At 35.4% G+C, this 15746-nt stretch overlaps 2 protein-coding genes across 3 annotated transcripts; one reads left to right on the top strand and one right to left on the bottom strand.

Annotated features, from left to right (window-relative positions):
* Nucleotides 1–1093: 1093 nt before the first annotated feature.
* LOC118037808 (two-component response regulator-like APRR5) lies at nt 1094–6760 on the bottom strand. 2 transcript variants are annotated; one of them, XM_035043916.2, is made up of 8 exons: nt 5986–6760; nt 4530–4691; nt 4302–4432; nt 4034–4189; nt 3155–3326; nt 2741–3056; nt 1849–2611; nt 1094–1668 (listed from the first exon to the last, which is right to left on the bottom strand). In XM_035043916.2, exons 1-8 carry the CDS (start codon nt 6254–6256, stop codon nt 1561–1563), a joined length of 2079 nt encoding a protein of 692 aa, XP_034899807.1. In that variant the 5' UTR covers nt 6257–6760; the 3' UTR covers nt 1094–1560. The 2 variants fall into 2 exon arrangements, with proteins under 2 accessions (XP_034899807.1, XP_034899806.1); XM_035043915.2 differs by having other exon boundaries at nt 2741–3062; nt 5986–6755.
* A 1705-nt stretch (nt 6761–8465) lies between these two features.
* Nucleotides 8466–11033, top strand: LOC118037813 (ribosome-binding factor PSRP1, chloroplastic). Its single transcript, XM_035043922.2, has 5 exons — nt 8466–8828; nt 8989–9132; nt 9230–9478; nt 10464–10572; nt 10670–11033. The coding sequence occupies exons 1-5, from the start codon at nt 8538–8540 to the stop codon at nt 10798–10800; spliced, it is 924 nt and encodes a 307-aa protein (XP_034899813.1). The 5' UTR covers nt 8466–8537; the 3' UTR covers nt 10801–11033.
* Nucleotides 11034–15746: the final 4713 nt, after the last annotated feature.

Raw genomic sequence — 15746 nt, 5'->3', positions numbered from 1 at the left:
TTTTTATTTTTATTTTTTTAAAAAGAGTTTTTAACTAATGATGGAACAAAATATAGTTTCTACGAAGCCTCCTCGCTATCTCTTAAATGCTTCAGAACGGGAGTGTTGCGCTCCAATCCTGCCTGCTTTCCTTGCATTCTTTTCCAGGGTGGGGTAACAATGTTTTGAAAACCATCAATCAGAAAAAGCTAAATGAAGTTCTGATATCATGGCAGTGCCCCGTGAACTGGATTGTTTTAAAGCCCGTGTATTGTTCTACATTTGGCATATACCACTACTTCATCATCCCTTTGAAATACGTCCTATCAGTCAGCCATCATCATCCTTCATAGTGCATTGGCAGGGCCATTCGGCACACCAAAAAATTAAAAAAAAAAAAAAAGTAGAAAAAAAGCAAGCAACCTGAATGGCTCCTGATGCAACTCCTCTCTTTCGAAACTTCACTTTCACCATACCACACACTTCAGGAAAAAGGAGCCTTGTGTGAGATGTAAAACATATTTGAGCCCACGGGAAAACGCATCACTTGTGATCATTGCACTGGTGCGATAACTACCAAGCTTGCTAGCTGTCCTAGTTACAGGAAGCAACAACATAATCCATGCAACCCATGTTTATGGTACAAATTTAGACCCGAACTTGACCTACTTGTATGTTTTTTCAGTACTCGCAGGAAATGGAAAGCCACTCGAGAAAACAAATGACTTGACATAAACCCTTACACAACAATATGAAAGCACATTATTTACCCAGCTTTCTTAAGAGATTCAAAGCTTTCTGCCGGATATTTACCTAAATGTAGAAGCAGTCAGTAGTCAGCTAAAGAAAAAGACTGCATCTTGAACTATAATATTACAAGGGCGGAGCTATTGAGAGCAACAGGGTTCTTTAATCAGAGCTACTGAAAAGAGAAACATTTCCTTCAATCTCCAGTCAATTTTGCTCCGGGAGTTGTAAGAAGTCACTCACAGACTAATAATCCACCATCTTAATAACTCATTTCAGATTTTATACAAAACAACAACAGATCATGCTGTTCAGTGCCATTAGGCATAAAAACCTGTTCAAAATATCTATGTAGTTGAGAAGGCACTTTTACAAAACCATCACTTGCATAGTCAACAAATTACAACACCTGTAGTTCAATGGTCTGAAAGATATATAACAATTAGTCAGAAAAATGGCCACAGAAACATAAACGAAGCCAAGCTTGAAAACCAGGCATAGACGAGCTGGTTGGATCTTGACAAGTTTTTCCTAGTTCATGTACTAAATACCTACATGTTTTTGACGTAAAAGAACCTAAACGTCAAAAATTAAGAGAGAGTGTTCCTCATGGAATGTACGGAAGAAAAACCTGTGAAATAGAAAACTACACAGTTATATCTACAAATCGGCTCAAGCATGGACGTGATGCCAGGAACAACTTCAGACTAACATATTGTTCCCTCTAAACTTCAAGGAGCGAAACAGAGAAACAATCAGGGCCCTCTAAGTTATCACTGAATCCACCCTAATCGACTGTAATTACAATAGCTTACTATCACTTGAATTGCCACTCTACTGATCAGTTTCCGCAGGTGAGGGATCAATGTGCACTTGGCGAACAAATTGTCCTTTCACTCTAGGACGCTGCTCAGCAAGTTTTTTTCTGCTCTCATACCGAACCTGCACATAAATTCTTTTTTTTAAAAAAAAAAAAAAAATGAACCACATATTTACTATTCTAATTGTGGTGTAGTTAAGTGTTTCTCACTATGTCACTGTAACCAGACAATAATCAATGCTAATCGTATTATTATGTTGCTGCAACAGTGGTGAAGATGACAGATGTTGGTGACAACATACCTTCTTCTCATAGCATCTCTCTTTACGCTTCAAGCGAAACTTAGTTAGAGCTGCTTCTCTTTGAGTAGATCTATGAGAGTATGAATGTGTGAAAGCACCTTCCTCATTCTTGCTCTCAGAAGCATCCCTGACAATAGCAACTTGATCAACATTGCCATTGCTTCCAGAAGTGCTTCCATAGCCCACGCTGTTAAAGTGACTTGCAGCACCATTACAGAAACTGCTACTTGCACTCTGATCAGTGGCAGGAGAAATAAGTCCTCTATCTTCCAAGGAATCCAATCTGTTTTCTTGCTTTTGTAGTGAACCATTGGTGGAATCATTTGTATGTTGACCAATTCGATCATAGAGCTGTTCGGAGGTGCTCCCGTGATTGGAATGTTGAAATTGGTTCACTTTATAGGTGGGCTCTTGCTGGCAAGCTGAACCTGGACTCATCATTGGTGATAAACCTGATTGTTTGCAAAATATTGGGGGAAACACGGAACCATAACTGTTGCATAGATTATTGAGTCTTGTTTCTTTGGCTGGAATTTGGATCGGAAACACTCTTTGTCCAGGAGATGAAGTTGCAATTTCAGATTCCTTGGTTTGACCAGCTGCCAGAGAGATATCACTTTTTTGAGTACTTGGTGCTAGACTCAGGGCATCAGAGTTATAGCCAGTACTGGATATTCTTCTGTCATAATTGGTTCCTAATTCCTTCTGATTCCCAGTACTTTCCAGTGCTGAATGTGGAAGTTGCAGAGGCCTGTTAATGTACCTGCAGGAACATCATTGAATGTATTAGAAAACAGATGCTACAGGCTATATCCGTTCATCTCCGGCTAGTTTAGTGACAACCAAAACATAAATTGTATCAAGGATATAGTGAACAGAAATAGGAACTCACTGTGTAAAGGCTGAGGCATTGGAATGCCGGAGAGCCTGTCTTTCTTCTGTATCTCGAATCTCAAACCCACTTGGATGAGATCTCCTCAAGGAAAGATCCAAATGTGGAGAAGAATCAAAGTTGATTTTGATGTTATTGAAAGAAGAACTGCGATTAGTAGATGCTCCCATGAAATCAAAGGCTTCTCTGTGAGAGTTGGCAAGGGCAACATCATTGTCACAACTCTCAATGGCAACATAAGCATCCGTTCTTCCATTTCCTGGAGAAATTTCCTTGTCCACATCCATTTTATTAGCATCCTCGCGGGCAGCTGCAGCTGAACCTAATTCAAGTGAAACATACATAAAATGTTAGTTATCCTCAAAGAATTTAACAAATAAGATAATGCTAGATGAAATTGTTCAGTACTTTTACCTTCAGCTTCTCTATCATGCAAAAGCAATTTCTGACCCAGATTCACATGCATTTCAGGCTTCTGCAAATTCATGTCAGTCAATGAAAATATGCTCCGTACAGGCTGCAAAAATTCCTGCATATTTTCCATGTGGGTGCTTTCAGCTTCCAAGTCTGGCCTTGTACACGAGCTCTGCAAGAGAAAAAAACATCCACTCTCTACATGAAACCTCATGTAGCCAACCAAAACAGGAAGGAAATTTCTTTTAATCATAAGTGGACTCATAAATGATGATATGTATGTCCCAGATGATATATACATTTAAGGTTCTAGAACTACTCAATTATCCCATGAGTCACATTCACCTAAGGGATTCAGCATTCTAGATGGACAGTGAATCAATTCGTAAGATCAGACTCATTTGGAATCTGAATAAGTCTAGAATAAGCAATTGAAATAAGTTCATGACTGACTAAGAGGATGAATTGAAACAATGACTCAAGATTTAAAAGATGGTGTTCTCATTCAAATTAAACCTGACAGAGGGTTTCAGTTGAGGCTATAGCAGAAGAATGGGTCCATGTTGTTCAAATAATGTTTCAACTTTCAAGCATCATGACCTAATCTGAGTAAGTAGTGTTTGGCTTGAAATGTTTCCAGCTTTTTCGACTATACACTACAAAATTCACCTCAAAAACATCCGAGGCACCTTTATTTCCTTTTAATACGAAATCTTCACATGCAGCTACTAATAAAAGAAATGTGAATTGGCAGAATGGTAGTTATGCTTTTATTACAGAAGCACATGAAAGAACAAACTTCATCTTTTTAGAGAGGTCTCATGCCAAGCCATGCACCAAGAAAAGCATATGCTCTCTCATATATGAAAGAGTACTAACCTGAGCATCACTCCCTTTCTCTGTTTGCCCTTTACTCCTCTGAATAGAAGCCATTTCTCCACTTGCATGATTGCTGGCAGGACTATTTTCTGAAGTGGCTTCAATCTTGTCCTGTCCAACGCTTTCATCTTGGGGGCCATTTCCTCCAGCAAGGGACTGAGAAAATGGGAACTGGTTAGGGCTCATCTAGAATGAGAAGTTAATAACCTTCAATTAACATGAAAAGAAGAGAAAATGATATAAACGATTAAGTGCAAAGAAGACATACAGATTGTCTTCTCCATACATGTTGCCACAAGTTTCTCAGTTCATTTTTCCTTAAAGGCTTAACAAGATAGTCAGCAGCACCTCTCAACATGCATTTATAAACTGTACTAATTGAATCCTGAGAGGACATCACTGCAAAATCACCCAAAAGCATTGATGTAAGTTCCCTTATCATGGGGGATAATTAAATCATTTCTATTCATCTAGAAATTCATTCTTCCTATCATACTTATGACTGGAATGTTTTTGCAAATCTCATGCTCCATTATAATAGTAAGAAGAGGATATCCAGATATTGAAGGCAATTCCACTTCAGTCAATATGAGGTCTATGCCATGTGGCCTTCCTTTCAGTATCTCCCATGCCTTTAAGCCATCAGGAACACTAACAACTGCTCAACAGAAAATAAAAAAGAAGATAATCATCTCAGTGCTTACAAAACGTTATGAAATATTTAGCATCTGGCATATAGTTTAGTACTGTATAAATTGCGACATCAGGCGGTGGAAATAAAATAAGTCAAAGGACAGGAACTCTGTCACACCAATAGTCAAATTTCCTAAAGCCTGTAAGCACAGGATCCCTCACACCAAGAGCCAAATTTCTATCTTAGTCCTACCAAAGGTAGGGCGAGCTCTTTGACAGTGACTTCTAGTAGGGCGATGAAAGGCTACTTCAATCTAAGTGGATATAAGGAGTTCATGTCCCTGTAGTATACATTTTCCCCATAAGGATGTCGCCAGGTATGGTAGCATGTTATTAGCCATGCTGGGAAAGAAGAAGACTTGCTTTGCATCGATAGAAGCTCAATAAGGAGTAAAAGATAATTATTTTTCTTTTTCAGCACAACGCCTAATTCAAATGACCATGAATCTTGAACTACTTAAAATAATGAGTATTGCAAGATATATATGATAAGCTATTTCCATAGTTGTTTTTAAGGCCAAAGTCCACCATTCAATGTGTTTCTGACCTGTTTTCTGCTCCAGAGTCCTGGTTCTTAGGCAATTTAGGATCATTCATATTTTCCAAACTTGGATTAGTTATTTTTCCATGCCCAACAAACATCCAATATCCCTACAAATTAAGATTATACTTGATTTAAGTGGATGTCTGTTGGCTTTTTAGAGCTTTCTTTTGTTAGATGCATCAGAACTGATTCAAATCACCTGTATCTTTCCAGTTTCTGTAAAATTTGAAATTTTTGTTTCCTTAATTCCCTATATGGCTATCGTTCAACTTATCCATCAAAACCAGAAGAGCAAGATAGCAGGATTAAAAGAAAGAAGGAAAACATATTCCTCGTTATAACACAAAGAAGATCTTTTCTGGTCTCAAAACAACTAGAAATCATGTCAATAAATAACTAGCTTAACAAGAACTTAACCTCAAATCACAAGCTGCACATAACAGTCCTTATCTTCAGAGGTCAAGTTTAGACCAACATACATGCATACTTAAAGAAAAAAACCTGCAACTTGAGTCCCAAAACCATAATGTTACAAAACAAGACTCCTCGTTTCTCCATCAAACAAAACATAAACACACATCACAAGCAACCATGCTTAAGAAAAAGATAACACAAACAGAAAAACCAACAAGAACCCAGTTCACAAGAATAATCACAAAATTAATAAAAAAAACAACAATTGAACCAGTTTGAGAAACAAAAGCAAGCAACTTACCTCTATAACTACATTTCCTAAGCAGAGCAGCAATTATCTGTCTAGTTGAATCATCAGCTTCAACTAACAACACCCTTAACACCATTCTTGGTAGAAACCCGTCCCATCTCACTAACCCGTCATTCAAACCTTCACCGTCTTTCTTCTTTTTCTTCTTTTTTTTCACCTCCCCTGTTTCTTCTTTACTCTGTTTCCTCTGTTTTTCCTCCTCTCTTTCACTCTTTGATCTCACTTCCAATTCTTCACCACTACTAATCACTACCTCCCCCATTACGTTACAATCTCTCCCTGCCTCTAAAGTCTCAGTATTTTTAGCACTTTTTTTTGGGAGGTGCTTTTCTTGGTCTTGTTGTTGGCAAGTGCAGCATAAAACACATAAAAATCTAACCCCCCCCTAAAAATTCTAAAAATATCTGAAATAACCCACCACCTCTAATATCTTCCCAAGATCCAATGGTTGTGAAACAGATTCCAACGCCTACCCCATCTGATCCTACAGTACACAATTTGCCATCCCTAAAAATATCCAAAAATATCTAGATGCCACTAGTGTATGGGTCCATATCTGGACACATCAGCCACCCCATCTGTGTACAGAGTCCATGTATTTAGTAGTACCAACTTGTGGTGTAATAGTGTTTAAGGATCAGAAGTGAATGGATGGCTCACTGGGAAGCTTTGGTCTCTTTAGTTTGGTGGTGCATATTTAAGGGTCAACAGCAAAAGGCGAACATGTTCCTTCCACTTCCTCTTAAACCAGCTTCTCCTCTCTCAGATATTTCTTTTGATATTTTGCGAGTGGAGGATACTTTTTTCATCTGGGGTGTTGAGATATTTTTGTAAGTGCTTCGAAGGAGACACTTGCCATCTCATGGTTAGGATTTTTCCACATGGAAGGGCATTAAAGGATGGTGATGATTTGTGGTGGCGGCTTTTGTCAACCAGAGATGACATGCTTCATTTTTAATTGGGCTATGGTAGCTTCACTCTCTTTGATCACGAGATCTTGCTTCTACTCGCTCGATTATTGAAGGAAATGGCATCTAAACCAATGTATCCACTGTCCCTCCTCTTGGACAGCATGTGGGCTTCGATTTCTCCTCCTGTTGTGTTTGCTTTTCATTGGACAATTGCGATGGCATTCATCTATTTTACATGATAAATTAAACTAATCAAGACATTAGAATCCTCGTGTACACTTTAATTATCAATCACCCTCTAACTTGTACGTGTGTGGCCATTGTTGAAGATGATGATGTGTTGCATGGTTTGCTTACAAGCTTTAGATTGTAGCTAGTGGGATAAGCTGTCCTCACAAAAATGCAAAAGCAATGTCATATGGCTTATGATACGACCCTTCGTGCTTCCTTTATCCTTTTCCTTTCTCGTATTTTCCTTTCAAAAACTCTTCAAAGTTGAATCCACAACTTTAATGGCAAGGCAGCACAACATGGAAGCGAAGGGTAACAGCTCGTACACATGTTTAGCGAAGGGTAACACCTCATAATAATACTTGATATCATAAGGGTTTAGCCTTACTTTAATGGGAATGTTTAGTGTTCAAGGATCTTTCTTCTTTTTTCTAGATTTTTAAATTTAGATTTTAAGGCTATCATCTAAATATATATATGTGTGTGTGTGTGTAATTTAGCAATATGAAACACACACTCTTATGATTATTTATAAAGTTAACATTTAATTATTATTTTAAGATAAAAAAAGGGAAATAATTAAGACAAAAATAACATTAGTTGTGTCTTTATCCCTCCAACTAAACATATTTTTATCCCTCTTATTTCAGAACACTATCCAAGATTCTAATTTTTCCTTTTATCATTCTAAGTTTGAATCTTAAACTAACATACAAGAGAATTTATTCTTCTTACAAGAAATAAAAAAAAAAGAAGAGTTGGATTGAAACACATACAAATTGCTTTGAAATCTTCCGTAATTGTTGAAAAAATGAGACAAATAAAAGTCTAGACTGACTAAGATTTTGTTTATGAATAGAGACTAACCTAAACATTTGATCCAATTTGATGGTTGAATCAATTAACACGATAACTTTTTGGTACTGAATGCTTTGACATTAAGAATTTAATCACACGAAAGAATTTGATTGGCTTAAAACCAACAAAGCTTTCAACTCCCTGGCCACAATTAGGCCCTTCTAATTCAACATATTTCCTTATCCTTTCTTTTTTTTTTTTTTTTAATTTTTGTCACAGATTCTGGGCAGAAGAAATTGGAGGCCAGAGCAAGATCACACTTGGGCATGTGTTCAAGGCTCAAGCATAAGGAAATGAGATATGGGCACCAACACATTGAGCCCATAAGCCCATTGCATAATACCACTAAAGACATGAAGATTGAAACTTTCTGGGCTCATGAGCCTAAAGATTCAGTCCACATCTAGTGGGGACCAAACAAAACCCAGCTGACGTGTCCTTATCCATTTATCTTGCCAGAGAGATATCTTTCCAAAAACCTCACGTTTTCCTACGTTTTCCAGCAATCCAAACAGACCTCAAAGAAAAATTGTCGATGACTCAATGGCTTCTCTTGTAGAAGGTACTTTGCAGACAAGCTTTAACAACCCATTTATCTCATTATCACCAATACCACCTAAGACTTCACTAGCTTCTTCTTCTTCAGTCATTTCTACTAAGACCCAGATCCCAAAATCATCTCTCAAGTCCAGTTTTTTAGGCAATAATGTGAGCTTTATTGAGTTTGGGAGGACAGCAAGGACTCCTTTAACCCATGGTGGTTACTCAGTTAAGATGTCATGGGATGGTCCACTTCACTCTGTCAAATTAATCATTCAAGGCAAAAACTTGGAGGTTTTGCTTTTAAACTCTCTAAAGATTCTAACTTCTAAATTTACAATTCTAATTATTTATGTCTTTGAATTCTTTAAAATGATCAAGTTTTGATTTAATTTTTTTTTTTGTTATTTACTGTCCAAATTGTAAAAGTAACAAAATGTTTGGTTTGGTATAGTTAACTGATACAGTTAAGAAACATGTGGAAGACAAAGTAGGAAAGGCAGTTCAAAAACATAGTCATCTTGTTAGGGAAGTTGATGTAAGATTGTCTGTTAGAGGTGGAGAGTTGGGGAAAGGTCCGAGGATTAGAAGATGCGAGGTACCATTTACATTTTTAATTGAAAGTTAGCTTCATGCTCTTGGGGTTGCTTTAAAGTGGTTTTTTTATTTTCTTCATGGACTGGTTTTCCTTGTAGGTGACTTTGTTTACAAATAGGCATGGAGTGGTGAGAGCAGAGGAAGATGCTGAGACAATCTATGCAAGTATTGATCTGGTGTCGTCAATTATTCAAAGAAAGTTGAGGAAGATTAAGGAGAAGGAGTCTGATCATGGTAGACACATGAAAGGGTTTAATAGGCTGAAGGTTAGAGAACCAGTGCCACAAGTGGTGGAGGGTGATGCGGATGAAGTTTCACAGCAAGAAGTTGAGGGCTCCATCGAAGAGGTTTGTCTCTCTTAAATTACTGTTTAATCAAATTAATCTCGTTGTTTGTGTTGTCATTATTGTTTTTGTTTCTTTTTGGTTGCTATGCATTGTTTTGCATCACCAAATTTAGGTGAGTTCATTCAATATGATCATAGAATAATCTATACACCATAAAGAGCTTTTCCTATTCCACCATCTAGTGACCAGTGTGGCATGTCTAATTTGCAGAAATTTAGGATCATACCTTGTGCCACGGCTAATGCCATGTTGATTCGCTTAGCAAATCATTTATAGACTCTGTGAAAGGAAATTGTTTCACACAAATTTTGTGCTCATAAAGGATTTGAGTCTCAATCTTTTCAAATTATGGCTTGGCACTGAAAATCCTTCCTTGCAGCTTGGTGCCATTGTGTAACAAGCCTAGCTGCTGGAAAATTGAACAACTCACTGCTGGAACTTATACAATGAAAGAAAATAACAAAGCCAAGCCTTGTTCCTAGTTCTGAATTATTCAAGGTAGCCAACCTCCTAAATTTCTAAACTAAAGAAATAACAGAATTCACTCTCAGATGCCCCTACTGCAGCCAACAGTGGTTGTTATTTATATTAAGAAACTGGAACAGAACAAGCTAAAGAAATGGGAAAAGAAATTCAAATTTCCTTCCCCCCTGCTGCCAAGGAAATTGAACTTCAAGTTCTTTTTCTCCTTATCTAGAGATCTTGTTGAGTGGAGCTTGTCCCTTATATGTTCTGCTCTTAGAGTTAGTCTTCCAACCAGGATAAGACTCTTCCTTAAACTTTGAAGTTTCACTGTTATCTTCCCTCAATTGTTTTCGATATTGTTGGTAACAGACTGTTACACAATGCACTGATACCAACAGTTGAAACTATATAAATGACATTCCTTCAATTTGTAACTTTGTTAGTTCATTTCACTGCGAACCTCCATATATCATTCTTGTCTGCCATAGATTCTCTCTCTAAATTCTAAACCAATTGCCAGGTTGTTCGCACAAAGTTTTTTGACATGCCACCCTTGACTCTCTCGGAAGCTATTGAGCAGCTGGAAAATGTCGATCATGATTTCTATGGTTTCAGGAATGAAGAAACTGGTATGAACTTATGCAGCTTGTTTCAATTTGTTTTTCACTTATCCTCTGCAATCTGTTAACTTATATAGGTACTGAATTGCTGTGTGCTTGATTCCAGGTGAGATAAATATTGTTTACAAAAGAAAAGCTGGTGGATATGGTCTCATCATACCTAAAGGAAAGGACGAAGCTGAGAGATTAGAGCCTTTGGTGGTAGAACCAGCTAGAGAATCATCATTGGCAGAGTAACCAGGCCTAGAAAATAAGATCTTCCTAAAAAATAGATTACAAAACCCACGTTTTTGGTAATGCTGTATATACAATGCTAAGGCATCTAAGAGAGCATGATATAGGGTTCGAGACCTGGTGAACGCACTGGTTATTAGATTTTGAAAGATTAGTTTCAGTGTGCCGTGTCCCAACTTTTACTGGAATGAGAAGACAAATCTTGCAATTTATAAGATGGAAATCAATTCGATAAAGTCCTCTTTCCATGCGGACGAGTCTTGACTATCTTCTCTTTCCTGTGGATTTTCACTTCTTTGTTATGTATGGAAATCAATTCGATACAGTCTTCTTTCCTGTTGTATTTTCTCATCAGGCTATGTATGGTTCTTTGCTTGCTGCCATGTTTGGTTTTCCTTAGTTGTGAATTCTCTCTGGCGAAGTTTTGCGCGAGCCTACTTCTGCGAAACTTCTGCTTATGTTCAAACAAGTTAAAATTCGATTTCTTACAACAGTTTAGGTCGTGACTTGCATTTGCCTTCCAGAGCGGTGGAAAACTTCTTGGTGAAAGAGATGTCCATTATCCCGGTTATGGAAATGTCAAGTGGAGGTTCTGTAAAGAGTTCATATGTGGATAAAACAGCTCCCCTCCCTGTTAGCAATACTATCGTGAAGTTTACGAGCATGTATTTATAGCCATAGCAATTAGATTTCAATTGTCAGAAAATACAAATACCATAACGTAGAAAAGAAATTGTCAGCTCTGTCTAGTCTATCGAAGTCCTTATACTTAGTTCTTTCCCTTCTAAAGAAGGTGTGTATATATGTAACCCATAGAAAGTTAACATATTTAAAACATACAACCTTTTATATATAACATTTCAGGGGAAAATTAATTAATGTGGAAATATTTATTATTTAATTATTAATGAATAATGGGGCATAAAATAATATTTTAATTAAAAAAATTAAAACTCACTAACGTTCCCTCACTTGACTATTCAACACACACACACACACACACACACACATATATAATACCGATTCAATATTGATACATCCTCAAAATTTTCCCCATCGATACAATATCTTTTATACAAAAAACAAGAGAGTTTAAATTGCATGAAGTGCTATTTTCCATGTATTACCATAAGTTATGTATATTTTTATGAATGAACTTCCAAATATCCATTCAAGGTCACAAATAAAAATTCAAATATATATTGTCATTCTCTAAATTTCATGTATATAGCTAAATAAGAGAAGAAACATATAAAATTAATGGTGTCTTTCATATCGACAAAATACGATACAAATATAAACAGTATTTTAATCAAATAAAATTTACATAATAAAATTGAGTTTCATATGCTCAACATGTCTTTTATAAGCAATAAGCGGTAAACCTTTTATCAACGGATCAACAATCATGAATCCAATGCTGATTTGTTCAACTATCATTTTGTTTGCTTTGACATGTTCTTAAATAATTAGATACATAATGTTGGTGTGCTTATTTCGGCTTTTGTGTTAGTGAATATGCTCTATAACAATCGATTGGTTAAATGTAGTACTGATTTTATTCATGTAAACACATATTATTAATAATCAAGGCTTTCTTTATCTTTGTCTTTAATTTTCATTTATATTTGATTAATGAATCTAATGATTGATTAATGAATCTAGAGTAAGGATAAAGTGTGTAGAACAAAAATGATTTGCATAAGAGATTATAAAGTTGTTATAATTATGAGATTTTTATTGCACCAAAGCGTTGTTTCTAAATATTCATGGTCAATGTTCTATTTGTTGGGTCTTCGAATATCATACATGCAATGAAAACTATGAAACAAAATTATTTGGGAACCCTGAGATCCTGTTATATAGATCTAGAATTGTTTAGGGATTTATTCATGAAGATATGATCTTCTTCGACGACTTTGAATAATTTCTTAAAGGCTGGGTTCTCAAAAACTACAAGTTATCTAATTGCTCGACTTCCAACAGTAATTCACACGAACCACTCGTAAGAAATCTCATAATTTTCTATTTAGGAGAGATGAATTGTGCAAGCTTAGAGTGCTAGCTTTAATATTGTGTTCACATAGTTTTTCTACCTAACAAAAAACCATACTTTTTTTTCACTTACAAAATAATAGGCTTGGCTTTATATTTATAGGAAATCTTTAAAAATCCTATAAATAATAAAATATTTATTTGTCCCTTATATATTATTTAAAGATAATATAAAAAGTAACTCAATTAAGTCCTTACTTGATTTTATAAGTCTAGAAATATAACATTTGTATTAATTATAATCTAGTCCTTAATTTCTAAAATATATTGTAATCAAGTCATACTTAATTAAACCATCCTAATTTAATTTTTGATTAATGATTCTTAATGTGTGTAACTCATTAGGTTCCTAATATGTATGCCTAAATATAATTTATAATTCTAATTAAATAGATTAAATAATTTAATTTATTATTAATTCAACAATTGATTAATTTATATTTAAAGATCAGGTGCATCATCTAGTAACGTGTCATGATTCTCTAAATATTAGAAGTCATTAGTGGTTTAACTTAACATTTTAGTGACCAATTTCTCAGTATAATGGATATCCTTTCATCAATAATGTTCTAATTTAACATTAAAGCATATAGTATATATGCCATGTTAAATCATGCTTATTCTCTATATAATAGTTATTAATCGTTTGAATAAGATTTGAAACTATTTTCAAATCTCATTCCACATTGGCCAAAATAATTCTCAGTCAATACCATTTGAGAATAGCTGAATTTTTTTTTTAATTCATCTAGTGTGATGAACCTTGTCTTGATCACTCAAATACCTTCATATAGTTCATGATATACCCATTGTCTGCTTTTTCATTACCTTGATTAAGATAACATGTAACAGGATCAAAATATAACATTCTTTATATAAGATGACTTAGTGATCTTAAGTTTAAAGATCACTTACAAACTATCACGTGAGCCTTTTCATAAACATAAGTAATCTCTCAATAAAAAAATATCATGCAAATCAATTTGGTGTACATGTCTTATAACAAACACCTGCATATTAATTATAGGTATCCTTTATACCTCAGCTTATGCCTCTTATTTTAGAGTTGTTGTTTGTTAGATAAAAAAAGTTACAGTCACAAAATAGAGAGCTAGTACTCTAGGCATAACAATTCCTCTTTCCTAAATAGGGTTCTAGGAGATTTTTCACTGGTGGTTCGTGTGAATTACTGTTGGAGGCTAGACAATTAGATGGCTTATGATTTATGACAACCCAGCCTTTAAATAATTATTCAAGCCGAAGAAGATCATATCTTCATGTAATAAATTCCCAAACAACTTTAGATTTGTCTAACATGATTTTAGGGACTCTTAAATGATTTTGTTTTATTGTTTCTGCTATGTGTATTGCATTCAGAAATCTAACAAGTTCCTGACTATGCTGAACTTTCTAGTAACACCACACCGCACTAGTAAGATATTGTTCGCTTTGACCTATGAGATTCGCTGATTTGTTCTTGGCAGTCATGTATGACTCCAAAATACGTTTTATTTGTCAAGGTGAACATGCTCATAAAATTTAAATGGAGTTTTTGAAACAAGCTGAAGTTCTTAGTGAGATAAAATTTGTTCTTGTTAGTTTTATTTTTTAACTAGAATACGATATATAGTCATAATTGAATGTAATTTACAATCACTGTCTATACCTAAAATTTTATGAACTATGAATAGCTAGAAATTTGCACAAGTGTCAATTATGGAGATTAATATTGCATCCCTCCAACACTTGGAAATATAATATGAAACGGTTTGCTCTAAAAGCAACTCATGCAAAAGCAACAAATAAGAATTCATTAATATAATTACCGTGTTTCCAACACTCAGTACTCTTGTTTAGTCTTCTTATATTTAAAATTTGGTCAGCACCTAGCTAAGGATGTTTCTCCCAGCAGTGAGAAAGATCAATAATGACTTTGATTTGGTCTTTAAATGTGTCACACGTTCACCCATACCGTCAGTCATCAGCAAATTAAGGGACCTACTTGCATGGAAATATTTGCAATGCAATATTAACACTGTTAAGAGTCAACTCTTACCGTGTGGTTTCCAAAGGAAGACTCACAAGACAAAAAGGAAAAACCTTGTTGCAAAGGAGAAGGGGATTGCCAAGAAATTATTCAAACACTATTGTATAGTCAATTAAGGGACCTACATGTATGGAAATATAACATGAGACGGTTTGCTCTAAAAGCAACAAATAAGAATTTATTAATATAATTACCGTGTTTCCAACACTCAGTACTCTTGTTTAGTCTTCTTATATTTAAAATTTGGTCAGCACCCAACTAAGGATGTTTCCACAACAAGAATTCACAGTTTTACCGACGAAAATATTCCGTCTGTATGTGATTGATAGTACGTCGGTAAATTATTTACCGACTAAATTACCGAAAGAATACGTCCGTCGGCTTACCTTTCGTCGGTGATTCCACATTCCGTCGCTATATCGGTCGGCAAAACAAAAAAACCATTTACCGATGGTTTTACAAACAGAATTTGCGCGCTAAAAATAATAATTTCCAGCTTCAAAAATACCGACGGATTGTTATTCCGTTGGTGATATCATAATTCACCGACGGTTACTTTCCGTCGGTAACTTAGTCGGTGAATTGTTGAAATACCGATAGAATATACCGTCTATAAATTCGTCAGTAAGTTATAATACCGACGGAGTAATTCCGTCGGTAAATCTATTGGTGAGTCATGAAAACACCGACTGAATTTATTCGTCTGGAAATTTGTCGGTGATGGTCGCGGCTATTGTCTAATGCCGACGGATTTAGTTCGTCGGTAAATCCTTTTGTAATTTTTTTTTGATTTTTTTATAATTATTTAGAATACATAATATAAAATGATATAAATTAATGGTAATAA

The sequence above is a fragment of the Populus alba genome, chromosome 12, assembly GCF_005239225.2.
Source record: "Populus alba chromosome 12, ASM523922v2, whole genome shotgun sequence".
Taxonomy (NCBI): domain Eukaryota; kingdom Viridiplantae; phylum Streptophyta; class Magnoliopsida; order Malpighiales; family Salicaceae; genus Populus; species Populus alba.
The sequence above is the reverse complement of the archived record's forward strand: the minus strand, read 5'-3'. Positions and strand labels throughout refer to the sequence as shown.

What these genes read in the sequence shown, in the direction of transcription:
- LOC118037813 (XM_035043922.2), top strand. Translation starts at nt 8,538, where the DNA reads ATGGCTTCTCTTGTAGAAGGTACTTTGCAGACAAGCTTTAACAACCCA. An exon ending in TTCAAGGCAAAAACTTGGAG is followed by an intron (nt 8,829 to 8,988) that starts GTTTTGCTTTTA and finishes GGTTTGGTATAG; the next exon opens with TTAACTGATACAGTTAAGAA. An exon ending in CGAGGATTAGAAGATGCGAG is followed by an intron (nt 9,133 to 9,229) that starts GTACCATTTACA and finishes TTTTCCTTGTAG; the next exon opens with GTGACTTTGTTTACAAATAG.
- LOC118037808 (XM_035043915.2), bottom strand. Translation starts at nt 6,256, where the DNA reads ATGGGGGAGGTAGTGATTAGTAGTGGTGAAGAATTGGAAGTGAGATCA. An exon ending in CAAAAACATTCCAGTCATAA is followed by an intron (nt 4,433 to 4,529) that starts GTATGATAGGAA and finishes GTGATTTTGCAG; the next exon opens with TGATGTCCTCTCAGGATTCA. An exon ending in ATGTATGGAGAAGACAATCT is followed by an intron (nt 4,190 to 4,301) that starts GTATGTCTTCTT and finishes CCATTTTCTCAG; the next exon opens with TCCCTTGCTGGAGGAAATGG.